This window comes from Entelurus aequoreus, linkage group LG07, assembly GCF_033978785.1.
Source record: "Entelurus aequoreus isolate RoL-2023_Sb linkage group LG07, RoL_Eaeq_v1.1, whole genome shotgun sequence".
In the NCBI taxonomy this organism is placed as follows: Eukaryota; Metazoa; Chordata; class Actinopteri; order Syngnathiformes; family Syngnathidae; genus Entelurus; species Entelurus aequoreus.
This window is the reverse complement of record NC_084737.1, coordinates 70,036,773-70,060,415: the sequence shown is the minus strand read 5'-3', so window position 1 is coordinate 70,060,415 and position 23,643 is coordinate 70,036,773. Positions and strand designations below refer to the sequence as shown.

The window sequence follows — 23,643 nt, the reverse complement described above, 5'->3', positions numbered from 1 at the left end:
ATGCAATGGCAGGCTCGGCAAAAATGCAATCAATCTATCAAAATCACCATTCTGTGTCTGGGGTACAAAGCAGTGTTTAACTTACAGACTTCTGGGCAGACTCCTAATGCAGATTGTATCTAAAAAGAAAGGTTCTGCTTACCTTGAATTATGTTTTGGCCATGTGAGTCTGTCCAGAAGATTGCAAGAGAAGGTCCAATTGTCAGCGTGTCATCTCGGACGAAGCCCCCAAATTGTTGCGTTTGACCAGATGTTCCTCCAAGTGGGATGTAAAACGCTGGTCAGTCCCAAGTTCCTTAATGACATATCAACTGAACTCAAACGGTACCACCAAGCACAGAATAGGTATTTTGTAATTTTATTGTCAAAGCCTTGGCAATAATGAGACCAGCCTCGAACAACACATACAAATGCGCAGCCCAAGTTGATCTGGCCTTCCACCGGCCAAAAGCAACTCTTTTCCCACAAAGAAAGCCCGCCTTTCCCCTCCCCCCAACACTGATAAGAAGAGAGACTTGGGGGTTGTGTTCACATTCCTGATGGTTTACGACCCTATCTAACCAGGCAATCTGAAGACAAAGAGAAACTAGTATACAGAGTAAAATTAAGGAAAGAAATGAGCTGATTCAAACATGATTATGAATAAAGAAATAGCTCTTAAACATATGCATTATCTACAGGGGCTAGGGAATGAAAAGATTCAGGGTCACAGGCTAGCTGGAGTCTACCCCAGCAGGGTGAGAGGCGGGGTAAAACGAATCACCTGTCAATCACTATCAGGACTGACACATAGGAACACAATCACACACACTTGCATTGCTGCAGCGAAGATGTCTTTGTCTAATTTGCATAATTGGCCATGACTCATGTGCATGTAATTTCTTATGGCTGAAAAACATTACACATACATTTAAGGAAGAATCTTGGTCTTTCCAATACATCCATTAGCTTGTGTCAGCCCGCCTCAAGTAAAACATTTTGAAGAAAAAAAATAAATCTACGTATACCAGGGCTGTCAAACAATCAAAAAAATATAATCGTGATTAATAGCAGTTTATTCATAGTTAACTCAAAATTAATGGCGATTAATCACAGATAAATATAATTTTTCATCATTAATAAGTGTACGCTCACAGGTAATTTTTTAAAGTTTGTATTACCATGCCTGGAAAATTCCTTTGCTTTAATTAAATGCTTTTAAACATTATGCTTTTTTTAAACAGTTCAACACAATAAGGACATAAACAAGCTTTTAATGACAATTAAAAAAAAGACATTCAGTGCTTTGGTGTCTTGCCAGATTTTGTAGGAGGACAGAATTTGTATTACTGCTGTAGGAGCACTTGCATTCGGAGGAGGATCTACAGGAGGAGCTAAGGTGCAGGCACATATGCTGTGGGCGAAGACAATTGTGGCGGGGGGGGGGGGGGGTCGGTGTCGGCAATGTGTGGTAGTGACTCAGGATGCGCACCAAACTCTTCCCGCAAGCCAGAGCCTTTCTCAGCTACTGGCGGCGGCGCACTGCACTGGCCGCAAACGGCCGTAACAGAGGCACATCAAAAGATACGAGTATGGCGATATAGTCAAATATATAGCTCTTTCTAAAACATACAGATATTAACTGCCATACCGGTATACCGCCCAGCCCTACTTGACATGTTTTGACGACGTGAAAGTCTCAGATAAAAAATTACTCTAGACTTTATGCTTACCAACTTTTTTTTCTGCTGAGCTTTTAAATTTAAAAGTTAAAGTTAAAGTACCAATGATTGTCACACACACACTAGGTGTGGTGAAAATAACCTCTGCATTTGGTATTTGACCCATCCCCTTGTTCACCTCCTGGGAGGTAAGGGGAGCAGTGAGCAGCATCGGTGGCTGCGCTCGGGAATCATTTTTGGTGATTTAACCCCTGATTCCAACCCTTGATGCTGAGTGTCAAGCAGGGAGGTAATGTGTCCCATTTTTGTAGTCTTTGGTATGACTCGTCCGGGGTTTGAACTCACGACCTACCAATCTCAGGGTGGACACTCTAACCGCAAGGCCACTGAGCAGGCTTTTCCATCTTATGAAAACAGTTAGTGTAACAATCTCCATTTTATGTAATTAACACACTCAATTGTAACCCGCACACGGAAGTAATGCTCCACCTCTCTGCAAGCGGCAAAGCGTACCAGCAGGGAGTTGCTTCAATGTCAAATGATCAAAAATAAAATTGTCTTGTCTTGTCAAGGGATAGTTTGCCGTGGCTTTGAATTTCGAGCTTGAGGTTCAAAAGTAACTGAACGCCAATATATTTTCCAACGCTACGCCATGGACCGAGGATCAACAAGAAGTCAGGACGCATGCGCGTTAAAAAAATGAACGCAGTTAAAGGAACTTAGAGTTAACGCGTTATCTTGTTAATGTTGACAACCCTAATGTATACATATTATGTGATACAGGAAGGTGACACTTCATCTTCTAGGTGATATACAGTATGTGAATCATATTCTCCAAAACATTGACTTGAGCAACAGGCTTCCGATTAAAAAAAACTGGCAATGCTAATTTTCATTAGCCTGTCGATGGACCTGTCCATTGTATTGTGCTAGTGGCATAAAAGCTGACCTTTACCCCATATAGTTGCATTGCTTTTTGCCGTTTATACCAAACTATATTGTTCATTTAACATGATTCTTTCATGTATGTGGACTTATTCTGTGTATGAATGTTCTTTCCTTTGGGTGCTTAACGTCACAGCAACATTAGTATGGCGACTATAAAGAAACAAACTCAAGTTGGAAGTTTTTTTTATCTCTGATTTAAACGACTGTTTACCTATCCGTCAAACTAAATTGCTACGTTCAGGAAGGGCAGGATAATAATGTGAATAAACCAGGGGTGTATAAAGTGCAACCTTCGTTACATTGTAGTAATAAAATAGGCAACAATTGAAAAATGCAGTAAATTGATATGTTGATAATAACTACTAAAGACTTGTCTTTAAATATATAAATAATTTTTTTTTTAAACATATCCGTCATGGCCAATTATGTAAATTATATGATGACATTATAAGGACAGTGCCCTGACCACGCCCCTGCCGCCACAAATAGATTGTCAATCTGTGGGAAACACTAATCTTTGAGTTGTTGACAGTTGTCAGTAGGGTTAGTTATCAAAGGCTGGGCTGCATGCTTGTGAAGTTGTTCTGCACACTTCCACACCTTGCCTTTCATGGCCGTGTTGAATGCATACTTTCCGGGTTTGTGGAGGTGTCCTCCAAATCCGTATACTTCGTCTTTTGTGACACCTTGTATTTGATTACAGAGTAAATGCATGACGCAATTAACGATGCAAACCACCACCTAACAGGTTGTGCCAAATCTTTTAGTGGAGCTCCAATTTTATTCATCTCGTCATCTTCTTCTATGGCTGCTTTCATTATGACGCATATGCCTTGTCGTTGCCACATGCAGAGCGGAGGAAGGACTGCATAGATGAGCATTTCTCTAGTGAAACTAAATGGTTTCATTATTTGCGTGATGTTTGGTAAGCCGAACAAGAGGCCTTGGCGTACCGGATGTGGCCTGTGGGCCGTTTATTGAAGGCCTATAAGTTTCCTTGTTTTGGCTGCTTCAAAGAGGATCTCACTCATGATCTCAAATTTAACCCTGATTGAAAAGTAGATAATTGATGAGCCTTTTGTTTGCTTTTGTGCTGCACTGTGTTGGGGACATTCAGGAGTGCAGTTGTATGTAGCCTTATGTCAATATTTTCCTGTACTTATTTGACTAATGTGTGTTTTTTTTCCTGGTTTGTTATTTCTATTTATTCTTTTTTTATATACTGTATTTTTCACTCCGAAGTATAAGTCGGACCGGCCGAAAATGCATAATAAAGAAGGGGAAAAACATATATAAGTCGCACTGGAGTATAAGTCGTATTTTTTGGGGAAATGTATTTGATAAAACCCAACACCAAGAATAGACATTTGAAAGGCAATTTAAAATAAATAAAGAATAGTGAACAACAGGCTGAATAAGTGTACGTTATATGACGCATAAATAACCAACTGAGAACGTGCCTGGTATGTTAACGTAACATATTTTGGTAAGAGTCATTCAAATAACTATAACATATAGAACATGCTATACGTTTACCAAACAATCCGTCACTCCTAATCGCTAAATCCCATGAAATCTTATACGTCTAGTCTCTTACGTGAATGAGCTAAATAATATTATTTGATATTTTACGGTAATGTGTTAATAATTTCACACATAAGTCGCTCCTGAGTATAAGTCGCACCCCCGGCCAAACTATGAAAAAAACTGCGACTTATAGTCCGAAAAATACGGTATACTTCTGTGGTTTACTTGTTTGGGGAGGAAACAGAACATTTGACATGTGTTTAATTGTATTTCTGGACTGTATATGCCAAAAATGCAATAACAAAATGTAAAAAAAAAGAAAGAGAGAATCTCACTCATTAGAGTCCTCATTCTCATAACTAACATATGGTAGCTAACAAGGGCCTCTGGCATTTCCTATTGGCTGCTGGCCTCAGTGACTTCATTTCTCACTCCCGATGCCAGCAGTCCACACATTGCAGTGGAGTTACACACTTTGCGCTGAAAATGATCTGGAGCAGCCTTTCCAAAAACTCAGGGTTAGGAGCCCTGAACAGGCTCTGGCTAGATTGGGTCGCTAACTATATTTATGTTGGCTTTTTATATTGAGTGTAATTTCTAAAATCTGCACTGTGTTGTGAAGTACTTTGTGGCTTTTATCTGTGAAAGGTGCTATATACACTACCGTTCAAAAGTTTGGGGTCACATTGAAATGTCCTTATTTTTGAAGGAAAAGCACTGTACTTTTCAATGAAGATAACTGTAAACTAGTCTTAACTTTAAAGAAATACACTCTATACATTGCTAATGTGGTAAATGACTATTCTAGCTGCAAATGTCTGGTTTTTGGTGCAATATCTACATAGGTGTATAGAGGCCCATTTCCAGCAACTATCACTCCAGTGTTCTAATGGTACAATGTGTTTGCTCATTGGCTCAGAAGGCTAATTGATGATTAGAAAACCCTTGTGCAATCATGTTCACACATCTGAAAACAGTTTAGCTCGTTACAGAAGCTACAAAACTGACCTTCCTTTGAGCAGATTGAGTTTCTGGAGCATCACATTTGTGGGGTCAATTAAACGCTCAAAATGGCCAGAAAAAGAGAACTTTCATCTGAAACTCGACAGTCTATTCTTGTTCTTAGAAATGAAGGCTATTCCACAAAATTGTTTGGGTGACCCCAAACTTTTGAACGGTAGTGTACATATACATATATGTATATATATGTTACTTACTACTTACTAACTGTCAGAGTTAAATACTGCATGATTGAATCTGTATGAATTCTGTTTACATCACGAAATATTGGACAATTTCCACAAAAATTTGTAGGACAATCATATATTTTAGCAGCATTTTCAAATACATGTTAATTTGCTCAATCACACCCATCTAGTTTGTGTTTGTATTGGAAAAAGTGTATCATTTATGAAGTATTACTTTTGGGGATGTATAATGAAGGTAACTCCCGACGATTAGCATTAACCTTTTGAATTAAAATAATTGATAACAGCACTTTAAAAAACTTAGACTGACTGGCGCCAGCTCGCTAGCTTAAATGCTAACATGAAAACAAGTGACATTAACGTCTTTCCCCATTAAAGAAACGACATACCCCAATCTAACCTTATGTAAACACACTGCTGTCTGAGCAATTAAGATACAAGCTGGGCTCTCTTACTCGAGTGATCGTTCTATACTTGGAAGAATATGAGGCGGAGGTGTTTCTGCGGTGCGTTCAAGGACCGCTGAACATAGAGGACAATAATAATAATACAAATAATAATAATAATATATGTTATTTGGTGCACACTTTTCATTTCAGTAAATCTTAAAGTGCTACAGTACAAACCAATATTTTAAACAATAACAGTTTATCCATTAAAACAGATACAATACTAAAGACTAAAACACTATCAGTGAAGCAGAAGAAACAAAACATGCAAAATGTGGGTTTTCCATCAGTATGTCTAATTATTCAAAACAAAATAATTTGGTGAAAAGATTTCAGTGTGTCTATGAGCACCTTCAACAACACCGCAATAATAATGATAAATGCGATAATATTGATCACGATAACTGTGATATTAAATTTAATATTGATCACGATAACTGTGATATTAAATTCTCATATGGTTACATCCCTGATTACATTTATTTTATATCAAATCCAACATTTGGCTCTTTTTCGGTGATGGTGTAAATAAACAAGTTTCCTAATGATACTGTGGTCATTCACTTGCATGGTCAATCATGGAAGTAGCAAAATTAACCCTAAAAGAAACGAGCAATGTTCTCATGCTCATTTTTTATCTCGCCAAAGCTTCATTTGTGTCATTTTGCAAAGACACTCGTTATCATCTCAGCTTTTCCGTTAATGAATCACTCCAGCTAGGCAACCACGATCGCATATCGCAGTCTTTTCTTGAGCAAACTAACTGTTTTCTTTTCGCTGAGCTGCCATCCCGTCTGCTCTTCACTGTCTTCCTGCTAGTCATTTCGTGCAACCGGGCCCCTGAGGGCAGCAAGGCCACGGACAGATGGCAGCACAGTTGTAAAGCCAGGGGGGCAAAGCAAAGGAGTTCTTGAGTGGGTAAGGAAGGCGGTGGTCCTGTCAAGGACACGTTAGAGCAGAGTGGGGACTACAGAGATAATGGTCGGGAGTCCATAGCTGCTCATCTGACCTTACAGTATTTATGTCTTCAACGTGACTTAAAGTTTCCTAAAAAAAAAAAAAAAAAGTACATTACAGTTGGAGTTTTTGGTAATAAGCCTCAATTGGCTTTACTTGTTACTTAAAGGGGAACTGCACTTTTTTTGGAATCTTGCCTATCGTTCACAATCCATATGAAAAACATGACGACGGATGGATTTTTAAAAAATGCATTCTGAATAGTAAATAAATGCGATCAAAAGTCTGCTTGCAATGGAGCCCATGGGAGCCGTTCTATTCTGCCTATAGAGCCCCTAAAAAAACACCCAAACACCTCCATCAGGGTTTTATATAAATGATGTAAGTATATATGTAATGTAGTAACGAGCACATTTATAATAACCATCCATCTATCCATTTTCGACCGCTTGTCCCTTTCGGGGTCGCGGGGGTGCTGGAGCCTATCTCAGCTGCATTCGGGCGGAAGGCGGGGTACACCCTGGACAAGTCGCCACCTCATCGCAGGGCCAACACAGATAGACAGACAACATTCACACTCACATTCACACACTGGGGCCAATTTAGTGTTGCCAATTAACCTATACAACATTTGGACCAAAGAACCATCATTATATGTTATGAGACCACAAGGAAGTGTTTTAAATGTACAATAAAAAAAGCATAATGAGGATTGTGCATGTATATCAACTATCACCTTCCCTCCACTTTTATGGCATCATATGGTCCAATCTGTGGTGTTTCTTCATGTTATTGACATGCAGCACACAAATGTAATATGTACTATATTTTCTAGACTACTTTTGTATATTGAAGCGCGATCTAAAGAACAAAAACTTTTTTTTTAGCACTCTGAAGGTGCGCTCTGGGAAGGAAACTGAAGTGTTGTATTGTATACATTTTTTTTTAATATAGAATACCATTTTTTTTTTATATTGTAATATTTTTTCTACATGGAAAAACCAACACCATTAAAAACAAACACCGCAGATACCAAAATGCATCAATTGAATTTGCTATAAAAGCATATTGCTGAATAGGATATGTCTATTTTTATTTTTGACAGTACACATGTTGACAACAACACAGAAGGAACATTCTCTCTCTCAATCTTATGTCTTTGCGGCATGATCGCCTTATTTCTCACAGCCATTTGTGTGTGACTGCCAGTTTGCGCGCACATTTCGCAAAACAGTGGCCACAGAACAGTTTCAGCATTGATAAATCACACTGCAAAGGCTTAAATTATTATATACTATATTTGCATTTCATACTCTCAAATTGTGGGCGTTCTAATAATCCATATATGAAGACAAACACCATCAATGGATTGTTCTCTCTATTTTGATAATTTAAAAGACATAATCATCTGTGCACTAGTTTAGTAGATCAGCTTTGCGTTTGCTATCAAGTTTGCACGTGTTTTATCAGAAGCAAACCTTCAGTACATCAGGCTAGAAGTGTATCACATGAAAACAGGTCATATTTTTTGTTATTGTCATGCTTGAGTTCCTTAACATTTGACCATTTCTTTGTTAGTTACAACACCTCAAATTATGACTGTAATTACAATAAGTAACAAAAACAATAAATACAATAATAAATGAAACCGTAGGCCTAATACAAAATGTACAGAATAATTCCTTACCTTTGTTCCTTTTATAATGTCAGCCAATGCTTTAGGAAACTTGCTGCTTTATCATCCCCACCACCGGAACTCCTGACTGGCCAGAAACACTTCACTTTCAACTAATCAGAACCAAAAAAGCTTCCAATGCTTGGGAGACATAATGAAGTGCAACAAGTTGACAACATTTTTTTTAATTCTTCCTCATATTTGCTGCGAGTGAGGCACCTTGCACTCACTGTATCCTATAATGTTTGCCGTGCGCTGTAACTACCGGTACGTAATTCTCAAACGAGTCTGATACCGAAGTACATGTCAAACTACTCCCTTAACGTAAATGACCGCCATAACCACAACACCAGGGGGAGCTCCACTAACCACGTTGAACTCAGATTCCGAACTAACAAAGGTCTTAACTCGTTCTCTTTCTATACCACATCAATGTGGAATGCGCTCCCAACAGGTATAAAGGAAAGGGCATCTCTATCCTCCTTCAAAACCGCAATAAAAGTTCACCTCAAGCCTAAACTAACACCCTCCCCGGATTGCTAATAATCATATGTAAACAATCAAATGCAGATACTTTTTCTTATGCCTTCTGATCTCTCTCTCTCTCTCTCTCTCTCTCTCTCTCTCTCTCTCTCTCTCTCTCTCTCTACTACTACTTGCTGTCCATATCCCCCCCGCCCCCTCCACACCCCTGATTGTAAATAATGTAAATAATTCAATGTGATTATCTTGTGTGATGACTGTATTATGATGATAGTATATATCTGATAGTATAAATCTTTATCATGAATCAATTTAAGTGGACCCCAACTTAAACAAGTTGAAAAACTTATTCGGGTGTTACCATTTAGTGGTCAATTGTACGGAATATGTACTTCACTGTGCAACCTACTAATAAAAGTCTCAATCAATCTTGAATTTTAAGTTCAAATTAGGTTTTTAAGTAAATTATTGGAGCATGAAACATTGTAACACGGAACTAAGGTCCACCCCTATGCATTGTTTTAATTGCGTTCTAGTAGGTTTATTTGATAAAAAGTACTTTCAAAATGTAATCTCGTTTTGCTCCTTGGGTAATGATGAGATTCAATGCCTCAGATATGTGACAGAGGCGTAACTTAGCTTTTTTTTTTACTCACAATGGAATTGTTACCCCAACCCAAGGACCAAATTTTAATTTCAGAAGTGACATTGACATTTTAACATTTTCAACAAACATGCACACAAAAACACTCGGGAAAAACGTATGATATACAATACTTAGGTGTTCCTCAAAGCACCCCTTTAGATCCTTTTCATTTTGTCTAACCTTTTATTTTTCGTAATGTGATTTATGTAACTAAGGTGTTGCTGTAGCTTGTTTACATTAGATTCCGTCTATAGTGATTTGTTCAACGTCTTTGTTTATACTAGTGGTGTCCCTCAAGGTTATATTTTAGGTCCTCTCTTTTTCATCACTTGTGCTACTCAACTGGTGGCCCGCGAGTTCAGGTAAAAACATTTTTATAGCAGATCTATAAAAACCCTAGAGCAGGGGTCACCAACCTTTTTGAAAGCAAGAGCTACTTCTTGGGTACTGATTAATGCGAAGGGCTACCAGTTTGATACACACTTACCGTAATTTCCGGACTATAAGCCGCTACTTTTTCCCCTCGTTCTGGTCCCTGCGGCTTATACAAGGGTGCGGCTTATTTACGGCCTGTTCTTCTCCGACACCGACGAAGAGGATTTCGGTGGTTTTAGTACGCAGGAGGAAGACGATGACACAATGATTAAAGACTGACTTTTCATATACCGGTAGGCTGGTTATTTTGATAACGTACAGGCGAGCACTTTGTATTACTTTGCACCGTTGTATTATTTGTACTCTGCACGAATGCTGTTCGCCATGTCAAAGATGTGAAAGTTTGATTGAATGATTGAAAGATTTATTGTTAATAAATGGGACGCTTTGCGTTCCCAAACAGTCATCTCTGTCCCGACAATCCCCTCCGTGGTAGCAGGAACCCCTATATACTACGGTAATTACACATCAAAACCCTGCGGCTTATAGTCGGGTGCGGCTTATATATGGAGCAATCTGTATTTTCCCCTAAAGTTAGCTGGTGCGGCTTATAGTCAGGTGCGGCTTATAGTCCGGAAATTACGGTAAATAAATTGCCAGAAATAGCCAATTTGCTCAATTTACCTTTAACTCTATGTTATTATTAATAATTAATGATATTTACACTTAATTGAACGGTTTAAAAGAGGAGAAAACACGAAACAAGTGACTATTCAATTTTGAAACATAGTTTATCTTCAATTTCGAATCTTTAAAATTCAAAATTCTACCGAAAAAAAGAAGAGAAAAACTAGCTATTTCGAATCTTTTTGAAAAAATTAAAAAAATAATTTATGGAACATCATTAGTAATTTTTCCTGATTAAGATTCATTTTAGAATTTTGATGACATGTTTTAAATAGGTTAAAATCCAATCTACACTTTGTTAGAATATATAACAAATTGGACCAAGCTATATTTCTAACAAAGACAAATAATTATTTCTTCTAGATATTCCAGAACAAAATTTTTAAAAGAAATTCAAAAGACTTTGAAATAAGATTCAAATTTTATTCTACAGATTTTCTAGATTTGCCAGAATATTTTTTTAAAATTTTAATCATAATAAGTTTGAAGAAATATTTCACAAATATTCTTCGTCGAAAAAACAGAAGCTAAAATGAAGAATTAAATTAAAATGTATTTATTATTCTTTACAATAAAAAAATACATTTACTTGAACATTGATTTAAATTGTCAGGAAAGAAGAGGAAGGAATTTAAAAGTTAAAAAGGTATATGTGTTTAAAAATCCTAAAATCATTTTTAAGGTTGTATTTTTTCTCTAAATTTGTCTTTCTGAAAGTTATAAGAAGCAAAGTAAAAAAATTAATGAATTTATTCAAACAAGTGAAGACCAAGTCTTTAAAATATTTTCTTGGAGTTTCAAATTCTATTTGAGTTTTGTCTCTCTTAGAATTAAAAATGTCGGGCAAAGCGAGACCAGCTTGCTAGTAAATAAATACAATTTAAAAAATAGAGGCAGCTCACTGGTAAGTGCTGCTATTTGAGCTATTTTTAGAACAGGCCAGCGGGCTACTCATCTGGTCCTTACGGGCTACCTGGTGCCCGCGGGCACCGCGTTGGTGACCCCTGCCCTAGAGTGATGTCATAGAGATGATCTTCAACTATCTTTTTAGCAGAAGATCCTTAAAAACAGCAGAGCGATTCTGTAAGCCTGACAAAATAAAAAGACCACAATCAAATACGACTAATAGTGAAGGGAGAAGTCCGCCCCCTGGTCCTTAGCTTTCTGTAAATGTGGCCCCCAAAATAATTCAGGTAAATGTACGGTTGAATAGATGCATGTTTTGGAGTAATATGAATGGGAAACACGTTTTTCAATAATTAATTTTTCAGATGTAATTACAAAGTTTACAATGAAATAAATTATGTACACAGTTTTTTCAAGTTTGCATTATGATTTAATTTAATGTTTACTTTGTATGTTCTGGCTGGGAATCGAACTGTCTGTTGGAACAAAAGTTGAATATATATATTTTTTGTCTCACTTGTTGGTGATTCATATTGTTTTGTGGAGGCAACTTGCTCTTAATTTGCATCTGGTTGCTGTTTGGTCAGCTGCTGTGTAATGTCAATCATTGTCATGTTGACAAGAAGGTAGCCCTAAAAAGCCAATCACCGAGTTTTTTTTTTTCCACCTGGCGCAGGTGTTTGACTTGTTCTCCATTCAATCGTGTCACTTTACTTTTGGACGTTGCAGGAGACGAAAACAGCTTTCTGAAAAAGTGCAGGAGACATCTACCCCCGGTGCCCCCCGACTCCCAAATGACATCCATGCCCCAACCACAGAATCAGTATCGGTACAGTCGTGTCACCTACTGTATGTATCGCATGCTCATATTTGTGATATTTAGTCAGGCTTGTTGACTAGGTCTACTCGGTGCTACGGTGGTTGGTAGATTCCTGTTGCATTGTCACATTTACACCCAGCAATGATGTCAAAGGTGCCGACAAAGCTGATGGCACACTCCAGCATCCTGTGTGCTATCTTTCTTGCCAAAGCCTCATTACCATATAGATGATTTGATTTAACTAATCTCATTATTATTATTATTCATTTTATTTGTGTATACTATCATTCGCAAGCGTAATGTGTTTGGGTATTATGTTTTATAGGCCTATCTTCCATCTGGAGGTAATTTTTGCCACCTGATTAGAATAGCAAGCAGATTACTGATTCACAGAGTTAATCAAGCATATTAATTATAGTATATCATGGCCACATGCAGTCCATTCACGCTTTAATGAAGAATGGGCAGAAAAAGAACTGATCATGTGCTTGCATGTTATTTCCTATAATTCTGGTGTTCTCCTGTCATTTTCTGTCAACAAGCACCCCTCACCACCCCCGGCCCGGTATCTATGAAAGAAGGACTTGTTATGCATTATGAAGAGCTGTGCCGTGATTGGATGAGCCCACATTCTCCGGCAAGCTCTTCCGTATAGCAACAGCCTCCACCCTCTCTCACACTTCCTCTTTTCGCTTCTTCCTACTGGAACCCCCTTCTTTGCAGAACCCCCCCATCCATCCCTACCTCCCTCCCACCTGCTTCCCCCCTTCAAAGGGAGCATGCATCCTGTCCTCCATGTGGCTTCTCTCCCCGCCCACCTCCCTTTTCCCACAATGCACAGGGTGCACGGCTGCTAACTTAAGATGTGCCTATCTATCTGTGTGTGTGAGATGGGGGCTCCCCTCCCCTCCTTCTAAGCTGACTCGTTCAATCCCGCCAGCACCTACTGCTGTGGCAGCATCTGGATGTGGTCGCCATGGCAACAGCTGTGGGCCTGACCCCACCTCCTCTCCTTTTTCAACACACATGCACACGCACACACGTACAGTACAGCGCCTCTCCCCCACCTACCCTCCTGCTCCTCCTTATCTTTTTTTTTTTTTTTTTTGCTCTTTGCGCGTCTGGGTGCATTTTCCTTCAAGCTTGACCTGGATTCAGCTTGCGGTGCCACACTGCATCCTGGGGTATATTGATGATGACTGAGTGACACTCCGTGTACGCCCTTTGACCCTTTGTAGGTCACCTGTCAAACTCACCTCTCTTCTTCTTCGTCGTCCTGCTCCCACTTTATCTCCTCTGACCTGACAATCACCCCACACCTTCTTGCCTATGTGCCAGCAATGTGAATATGCCAAAAATGGCTTGACAAGGAACCAGCTGTACCCTCCACACCCACCCATCCTCCACCACTGTACTCCACACCCCTTCCTCTCACCACCCCACCCCCATCACAAATCCTCCCTTCTTAGTTGAATATTTGAACAATGATTTCAGCCTCCAGATGGCAGTTATTACTCCTAGTATGATTTTTTTCTTCATTATATTATCATATTACATTACATTACATTATAGTATATGTATGGAGATATTGTACATTATATTTTACATTTACTGGTTGCACACATGGTTCTGTATTACCATGCATGCTTGCTCTGCTATGCGTCACACACTCTTCCTTCATTCAGTTCCAAGTTGTGTTGGAAGTGAGAGAAGAATTGCAGCAAAATAGAACAATGCAAGGTTAAAAGAAACATTTGAAATAAATAGCAATCATCTACATTGTATTTGCTTGTACTTATTTTGAATGCATTCTTTTTTTATTAATCCCATTGTACGCTGGGAGCTTTTTTTTTGACTGTCATTGTATTTTTCAGTTAGAAATGTTATATACATATATATATGACTATAAACAATATTTTACATTATAAACCTGTTTTGTATTTTTTGGTTTTAATGCCATTGTGTGCCAAGACGCAAATAAAAGTCACACACAGGAATATGTTTTAAATGTTTTACTCGAACGTATGCCATTTATCTGCTCAAACCTTAGTAAGAGTTTTATCCAGTCAGGGTGTATTTTAAAGTCACATTTGTCAGCCAGCACAACAGTCGTAGTTCCCTCACTCAACGACGTATTATTGACCTGATTGATCACTGACCGTATAACAACCCACCCCGAATTTCAGGTGACCTTCCACGGTTAAGGTAAAGGAGCATGTACGGTCAAAATAAACTGTGAATAACCTGCGTTCATACATGATTAATACGAGCTCATATTTTAAGGCAGCAGGGCAAACATTTTCTTTCGAAGCAGGGGCTCCAAAGCATGCATGCATGCATATATATATATATATATATATATATATATATATATATATATATATATATATATATATGCATGCATGCATGCATGTATATATATATATATATATATATATCCATCCATCCATCCATCTTCCTCCGCCTAACCGAGGTCGGGTCGCGGGGTCAGCAGCCTAAGCAGGGAAACCCAGACTTCCCTCTCCCCAGCCACTTCGTCCAGCTCCTCCCGGGGGATCCAGAGGCGTTCCCAGGCCAGCCGGGAGACATAGTCTTCCCAACGTGTCCTGGGTCTTCCCCGTGGTCTCCTACCGGTTGGACGTGCCCTAAACACCTCCCGAGGGAGGCGTTCGGGTGGCATCCTGACCAGATGCCCGAACCACCTCATCTGTGGTTTTATATATATATATATATATATATATATATATATATATATATATATATATATATATATATATATATATATATATATACATATATATATATATATATATATATATATATATATATATATATATATATGCATGCATGCATATATATATGCATATATATATATATATATATATATATATATACACAGTATATATATATATATGCATGCATATATATACATACAGTATATATATATGCATGTATGCATATGCATATATATATATATATACACATATATATATATATGCATGCATATATATATATATATATACACATATATATATATGCATGCATATATATATATATATATATATATATATATATATATATATATATATATAGATATGTATGCATGCATATATATATATATATATATGTGTGTGTGTATGTATATATAAATAATTTTGAATGATGGCATCTGATGGCCATAAGACGTAATTGCACTTTTTAAAAAATGTGTTATCTCTGATTTAAAGAAACTATATAGCATTTTCACTTTTCACCACCAGTCTTAAAATGTAAGTGTTTTAGGGGGGGAGCAAACGTTTTTTTCTGTGACACTCACCCACTCTTTCCACACACCTGTTCTTCTCTCCCATCTTGTCTGTCCCTGTAGTAGATGTACTGGACCAGCAGAGAGTGCTAAGAGCTGGCTGCTTGGTAACTGGGGTCCACACTCCCCCCATCAGGCGCAACAGCAAGCTGGCCACTTTGGGCCGCCTCTTCAAGCCGTGGAAATGGAGGAAAAAGAAAAATGATAAACTTAAACAGAGCTCCACAGGTAAAAAAAACAATAAAACGGAGTTACTCAATAATCAAAGATGCAATACTCACTGGGAGTGAATTGATTATCTCCCGGGTTTATTGTAACTGTTTAAAAAGAGAGAGGTAGACTAGATTAAAATCACATTTTTAATACAGTTTATGTATTATTTTTATTTATTGTTTTGTATAACATTTGCTATTATTCAACACTATATGCATTTCTCTTCCATCAACAGATGTAGCATTATCCAGCGGCCTTTTGTACCATGACCCAAACTCTCCCAGCCAGGGTTGCTGCTCAGATGGAACACTCCTGCTTGGCAGCTTTGGGGGGTCCCTAAACTCCAACCTCACAGTCAGCAGTGTGGAGTACCTTGGTCCAGAAGAGGAACATCCCACTCCAGGTATAAGAACATTCCTCTATAGAACCGATAATTGATTTGGCATATTTGTTTACTTTAAACATGGACTCAAAGTTACACAATAATACAGCACAAACTAAATAAAATGTTATCAAGGAGTTCTAATTCACATGAACACACATAGACCTGTAAGATCATCAGATAAGGAAAAATCAATTTGCAATGTTACATTAATCAATACAAGAGTATGTTATGTTGCGGAAACTGAGCTAAAGAAATACATAAACGATAACTTGAAGGCTGGTATTGTCAGATAGTACACCCTCATTCATCGCTGTTAATCGGTTCTGGGCCTGAACGCTGTAAATTAATTTCCGCAAAGTAGGAATTATTTGTAATATTATAATCAAATAGGTTTATAGCTAGAGCATAAAAACCTTCAAAATATAGTTTTGAAGATTATGAGAGCTCTCTAAACATAAAATAACACCTGTTAGTCACCTTCACACAAAGTGGGGCTGGACGCTGCTTGAGGCTGAGCCAATCAGGGGCCACGATACTGAAAAGCGCACATTACTTTGTTTGTTTCTTATTGGTCATGATCACACATGACAGTTCTGACTTCATTAGATTCCTGTATTTTGCATAATTTTCTGTCTCGCGCTCTTATTTTTTTTTCCACTTCCCATTTGTCTAGTTGCTGCTTTCCTCACTGGTTTACTGATTGGCAATTAGACAACACAGCTGTCCCTGATAGTCAATTAGGTGGATACTTTTGCATATCTTCCCAAATGCTTCTTGATCCTGGTTACCGTTTCCTTGCTGCACAATTTTTTAAAATTGTTTTCCCAAATAAAATGTTTTTTACCTGCAGTTTGCCTGCTAACTCTGCATTCTAGGTCTCAGACCAACAACACCCAATTCAGACCATACGATCTCATAGCCAATATTACTGTACTATTGACATTCCTGGTTCATTAAGGCTCTTTTATGCCTGAAAATGCTTAATTTAGGCAAGAAAAAGTTAAAAAAAAAAAAAATGCCCCTCCCCAATAAATCAGCTACAGTAAAACTGAAAGGGAAACTTTAAAGTGCCTTGTTGTGAGGTATCTCTGTATTGCATTACAATAAATGGGTAAAAAAAAAAAGAAAGTTATTTTTTAAATGTTGAATTATATTTGCCAGGAGAGGGCAGCAACATACAGGTCTGCAGTAAGCTGTAGTTCATGTACAGCAAAGAGGTGGCTTGTGTGCAAAAAAAAAAAAAAGTATATATATATATATTTATATCTATACCACATATGAAGCATATGCATACTGTAACTATTCCTGCCCTTCTTCCACTATCCTCATTATCTATAGTAGCTGCCGCCCTCCAGGACTCTGAACGACTGGAGGAAAATGTAAACATATCATTACGAGATGAGGATGGAGACCAGGAGGGTCCCTCGGCTGGGGAGTTACCCGACAGGCTTCATGACGTGGGAGAGCAGACGGAAGAAAGACCAGAAGAGGAGATTCCTGCAGGACTTTCCCCGCCACAAGTACCTCCGAAACCTTTGCCAACGCTGACTACAGGAGATGGTGAGTTGGAAAATATATCAATCTAATTTCCATATCGCTTGTACCCATAACCTGACTTTGGGTGGAAGGCGGGGTGTACCCTGGACTGAAGGCGAACAAGCATTCACAGTTACATTCAAACCTATGGACAATTTCCATCCATCCATCCATTTTCTACCGCTTGTCCCTTCCGGGTAGCTGGGGGTGCTGGAGCCTGTCTCAGCTGCATTCGGGTGGAAGGCGGGGTACACCCTGGACAAGTCACCATCTCATCACAGATAGACAGACAACATTCACACTTCACATTCACACACTAGGGCCAATTTAGTGTTGCCAATCAACCTATCCCCAATTTAGAGTCTTAAATTAATTGACCATGAATGTTAAGCGGTAGAAAATGGATGGATGGATGGAATGTTTTTGTAATGTGTGAGGAAGCCAGTGTACCCGCAGAGAACACGCCAACTCCACACGGAGCTTCAAACCTTCAGACTCCTGACTGTGTAGCCAACATGCCAACCACAACATTGAAAAATATTAGACGATTCCAATGCTTCCATCTTTCTGGGAACAGAATAAGGAAGGCCCTTTCCTGTTTCATATGATACAAGTTTTGACAAGAATACAAGACCTTCTTTTGAAAAAAAGTCTGAAAAAGACAGGTCATGTTACATTCAGTATCTAGAGATTTACACAAAGGACTTCTCCACAAGTGAGTTAGAGCTTTTCTTTGTGCCACTCACACACACACAAATCGCCTGAAAAGATGTTAACTGTGAAGGTGAAAAAAAAAAAATTATGTTATTGTTTTTTAGATTCAGGCCCCGTGTCTCTCCCTGTTCACCATACCAATTCCTACCACCCCAAGGAGCCTTCACCCAGGGCCTCAGAGAACCTGGCACCCATCACTCAGATCATTAGAGGGCCCCTGGCCAACTCCTCAGGGTCACCACACCTCGGCAATATGATGCACCCACCTATGCCCCCTAGCTGTATTATGGAGGAACTGCAGAGAGCATTCGCCACCAAGAACAGGCAGGAAAGGTGAGTATGCACTCTCTCTGTTGAAAAATGGATCAGACTCAACATAGGCACAGGTGGGGGTAGTTTTACAACACTTCTTCGGAATACATGAACATGTACTTAAATAAAGTGCATAATTACAGGTTTGTTAATGTCGAAAGATAAATAGTATAGTTAGTTATTGTATTGTTGATTTGTTATAGTAAATTAAATGTTATCATTGCAGTATGAAATAATATATTTATGTGTGTGTGTTTTTGTGTACTTGCAGTGTGCATGAAGGGTGTGAGCAGGGCTCACCCCCGCGGTTTTGGTGCTCTAATGGCCGCCTCTCACGATCCTCCAGCTCAGACAACAAACACACGTCCTCTCTGGTGGGATTTTGCTTAGGCGGCGGTGGGTCCGACTGGCCCAAGAAGGAGGCTGAAGAGAACAAGGAGAATGTGCGGCTGGACCAGTGCTTCTCTAACACCTCGGGCCTCCCCAACGACCTGGACGGATGGAACGACTCTGTCATCTCTGGTGGGTCATGCACCTCATTCCAACTAAAACACTATTAGAAGAAGACACATAAATGAACTATACATCAATTTTCTTCCACTTATCTGGGTCTGGGTAGAAGACAGCAGTTGTTTCAATAGGTAGGCCAAGGCATTTTCCCACGGGACAGGGAAGGGTTCCCAAGAAGCAAGATATAATCCCTCCACCATGACCTAGGTATACCCAGGGGCCCATGTTGCTGGCTGGGCATGCCTGTAACACCTCACCAGGGAGGCGTCTAGGAACTATCCGGATAAGATGCCTGAGCCACCTCAAAAGGCTTCTCTGTAGCTCCTTCCGGATGACAGAGCTCCTCACCCTATTTTTAAGGATGAGACCAACCACCCTAGAGACCATACTAATTTTGACTGCTTGTAACCGCGATCTTACGCTTTTAGTCACTACCCAAAACTTGTGACCATTGGTGAGGGCAGGAACGTAGATTGACCGGTAAATTGAGAACTCAGCTCTCTTGAACAGGCCTGTCAGGTACACGGGCCGCATTACTGCAGACGCTGCGCCGATTTGCCGGTCGATGTCGCATTCCTGCCTTGCCCTTACTCAAGAAGATCCCCCTGTGGTTGGGACGCACCCTTCAGTTACCCTTCCTTAAATGGAAGTTGACCACCCCAAGCTGCCAATCCAGAGGTACTGTTCCGGAATACCACACAATGTTGAAGAGACAACCAAAACAGTCCCACAACTGAGGATCTACTCGGGCGGTGAAAGGAATACTTTGAGGCGCTTTTAAAACTCATCTACAACTTCTGTAGAGGAAACAAAGTTTGAGGACACATAAATCACTTTCACACACTCCAGAGTACTACGAAATGTCCGTAGTCATCAAGAGCTTTCAGTGTTGCGAGCACTGCCGCGTAGTAGTTTCCTGTGAAATTTTCATGAAACCTTTCCCACAATCCCTGTGCATTGTTCACATTTTTCTGTCATGGCGCCCTACACTGACGACACGGAAGTGAAGCACAAAAAATTGGATGTTGCACTCGAGTATGTTTCGGCCTTCAGGGAAGCTGAAGTAATCAAAAAACTGTTTTGAGTTTCGCCTTTCCTTTCTTAAGGCTCTTAGTGTCGTGGGACAGTCTAATAAACCAAAAGTACTTAAACATTTTTTTTACCTTTCCAAATCACTATGCTGAACAAATTCGCAATACTTTAAGATGTACAGTGATAATAATAATAATGGATTTAATTTATATAGAGCCCTTTTTACAGACTCAAAGCGCCTCACAGCACTTTATATTTATTCACTCCAATTATCTCGGTGGTGAGCTACATTATACAGGTATAGCCAGACCTGCCCTGGGCTAGGCTGCCAATTTAGCACCATTGCCATCATCACCAAACATTCATTCACATTCAACAGTGTGAGTGACACGGCAGACATGGTGCGAGAAGCGTCTTGCCCAAGGGTACAACAGCAGTGACTGGGATAGAGGGAACCACAAACCCCCAATTTTTGGACAATTCGCTCTACCTCCTGAACCACTGTGTACTTTGTACCTGCAGGGAGGACTTTATAGAAAATGTCATTATAGTAATGGCACTTAGAACTATTTTTCGAGATGCACTTGAAAAAGCTGACAAGAACAGATTAATTTTTTAAACGAACAAATGAGGTGAGACCCACATAACTAGTTGCAATGATTAAACAATTAGAGAAAAGCTTTGATTTATATTTTATTACTTTGCTTTGTTATTTAATGAGTGTAATTAATATAAAATTGTAAAATCCTGACCACACACGGTTGCCGGAAGTGTATATATGTGGACATCATTTCCACAGAGCCTCTGCAGTAGAGCACACCTGAGAGCGGTAGTGTGCGGGTGCTGTGATTCGTTTGATGTTGAACAGTGGAGAAGTTTTTATTTTTTGTTATTGCACACATTAAAAGTGCTACAAACCCTGTTTCCATATGAGTTGGGAAATTGTGTTAGATGTAAATATAACGGAATACAATGATTTACAAATCATTTTCAACCCATATTCAGTTGAATATGCTACAAAGACAACATATTTGATGTTCAAACTGATAAACATTTTTTTTTTTTGCAAATAATCACTAACTTTAGAATTTGATGCCAGCAACACGTGACAAAGAAGTTGGGAAAGGTGGCAATAAATACTGATAAAGTTGAGGAATGCTCATCAAACACTTATTTGGAACATCCCACAGGTGAACAGGCAAATTGGGAACAGGTGGGTGCCTTGATTGGGTATAAAAGTAGATTCCATGAAATGCTCAGTCATTCACAAACAAGGATGGGGCGAGGGCCACCACTTTGTCAACAAATGCGTGAGCAAATTGTTGAACAGTTTAAGAAAAATCTTTCTCAACCAGCTATTGCAAGTAATTTAGGGATTTCACCATCTACGGTCCGTAATATCATCAAAGGGTTCAGAGTATCTGGAGAAATCACTGCATGTAAGCAGCTAAGCCCGTGACCTTGGATCCCTTAGGCTGTACTGCATCAACAAGCGACACCAGTGTGTAAAGGATATCACCACATGGGCTCAGGAACACTTCAGAAACCCACTGTCAGTAGCTACAGTTGGTCGCTACATCTGTAAGTGCAAGTTAAAACTCTCCTATGCAAGGCGAAAACCGTTTATCAACAACACCCAGAAACGCCGTCGGCTTCGCTGGGCCTGAGCTCATCTAAGATGGACTGATACAAAGTGTTCTGTGGTCTGACGAGTCCACATTTCAAATTGTTTTTGGAAACTGTGGACATACAGGTTTTGGAGCAACATATGTTTCCATCCAAGCGACGTTACCATGGACGCTTCTGCTTATTTCAGCAAGACAATGCCAAGCCACGTGTTACATCAACGTGGCTTCATAGTAAAAGAGTGCAGGTACTAGACTGGCCTGCCTGTAGTCCAGACCTGTCTCCCATTGAAAATGTGTGGCGCATTATGAAGCCTAAAATACCACAACGGAAACCCCGGACTGTTGAACAACTTAAGCTGTACATCAAGCAAGAATGGGTAAGAATTCCACCAGAGAAGCTTAAAAAATGTGTCTCCTCAGTTCCCAAACGTTTATTGAGTGAGTGTTGTTAAAAGGAAAGGCCATGTAACACAGTGGTGAACATGCCCTTTCCCAACTACTTTGGCACATGTTGAAGCCATGAAATTCTAAGTTAATTATTATTTGCAAAAAAAAAATAAAGTTTATGAGTTTGAACATCAAATATCTTGTCTTTGTAGTGCATTCAATTGAATATGGGTTGAAATGGATTTGCAAATCATTGTATTCCGTTTATATTTACATCTAACACAATTTCCCAACTCATATGGAAACGGGGTTTGTATTTCAATGTTGATTATTTGCATTTATTAAAATAAAATAATGGTTATGAAAAGCAAAAAAGATGTGTATTTTAACTTTTTTGCCTTAAGTACGCATTGAGGCTATAAAGTGTGTTATATCTGATTACGCGAACAAACTAATCAATAGATTACTCGATCACTAAACTAATTGATAGCTGGAGCCCAATACATAACCATGCCTTGCTTCCATCCAATCATTCCATAGGTTTGTGATGAAGGGGAATAAAAAGGCCTTTTCCAAAGTGCTAATGCAAAAATGATTTTTTTCTTGCAGGTACACTTCCTCGCAGGTTAAGGAAGGAGTTACTGGCAGTCAAGCTACGAAACAGACCCACAAAGCAGGAGTTGGAAGACCGGAACATCTTCCCTGTGAGGAGCGACCAGGAGCGCCAGGAAATCCGCCAGCAGATTGAGATGAAGCTTGCGAAGTAAGCAACTTTCCTGCGTGTTGCATTACTTGAAATGCCCAGGTTAGCTAATTCCAGAGCTGATATCAACAATTACGTTAGATGAAAAGCAGGCACGGTACTTAAATGGCACATGACTACTCTGTACATGTTTATTATTGGCATCATAGAACAACAGTATTGGTCCGATGTATTTGACTGGTCATGTCACACAGAAGCCTGGCCAAGGAAAACAATAGCGTATCCTCATGGGAATTAGCATCATCTGCTGTGGACATTTGTTATTGGTCTATTTCTTTTGTAAGATTTCTGGAGAAAAGATAGACTTGTTGTGCGAAACACTGCAAAAGATATAGCAGTTATTACCACTAGGCTGTTGAAATGATAAACAGAAAAACACTTTAGGGCAGAGGTTTTCAACACGAGGTCTTGGACCCCGAGGGGATCTGCAAGAGTAACATAAAATGTTTGGTTGATTTGACCTTTTCAAAATATTTTTTTTAATATCATTCCCATAATTTTGCCTAAATTTAAATGT

At 39.2% G+C, this 23,643-nt stretch overlaps 1 protein-coding gene and 1 long non-coding RNA gene across 5 annotated transcripts in view; one reads left to right on the top strand and one right to left on the bottom strand.

Moving 5' to 3' along the window:
* The window catches only part of phactr3a (phosphatase and actin regulator 3a), an 85,487-nt gene that overhangs the window by 45,185 nt on the left and 16,659 nt on the right, over positions 1-23,643 (top strand). The window contains exons 2-7 of one of the 3 annotated variants that reach the window (XM_062054370.1): positions 15,713-15,874; positions 16,095-16,262; positions 17,583-17,804; positions 18,599-18,827; positions 19,078-19,328; positions 22,973-23,126. In XM_062054370.1, coding sequence (XP_061910354.1) covers positions 15,713-15,874; positions 16,095-16,262; positions 17,583-17,804; positions 18,599-18,827; positions 19,078-19,328; positions 22,973-23,126 — 1,186 coding nt within the window. Of the gene's footprint in view, positions 1-15,709; positions 15,875-16,094; positions 16,263-17,582; positions 17,805-18,598; positions 18,828-19,077; positions 19,329-22,972; positions 23,127-23,643 lie in introns of all 3 variants that reach the window. The other 2 variants (XM_062054371.1, XM_062054369.1) reach the window with 2 other exon arrangements.
* LOC133654217 (uncharacterized) overlaps positions 1-23,643 on the bottom strand; it is a 60,259-nt gene that overhangs the window by 22,757 nt on the left and 13,859 nt on the right. The window contains exons 3-4 of one of the 2 annotated variants that reach the window (XR_009826856.1): positions 15,928-15,963; positions 15,659-15,815 (exon numbers count right to left, since the gene is read on the bottom strand). This is a non-coding gene — a long non-coding RNA (uncharacterized LOC133654217). The remainder of the gene's footprint in view (positions 1-15,658; positions 15,816-15,927; positions 15,964-23,643) is intronic. The other variant, XR_009826857.1, reaches the window with a different exon arrangement.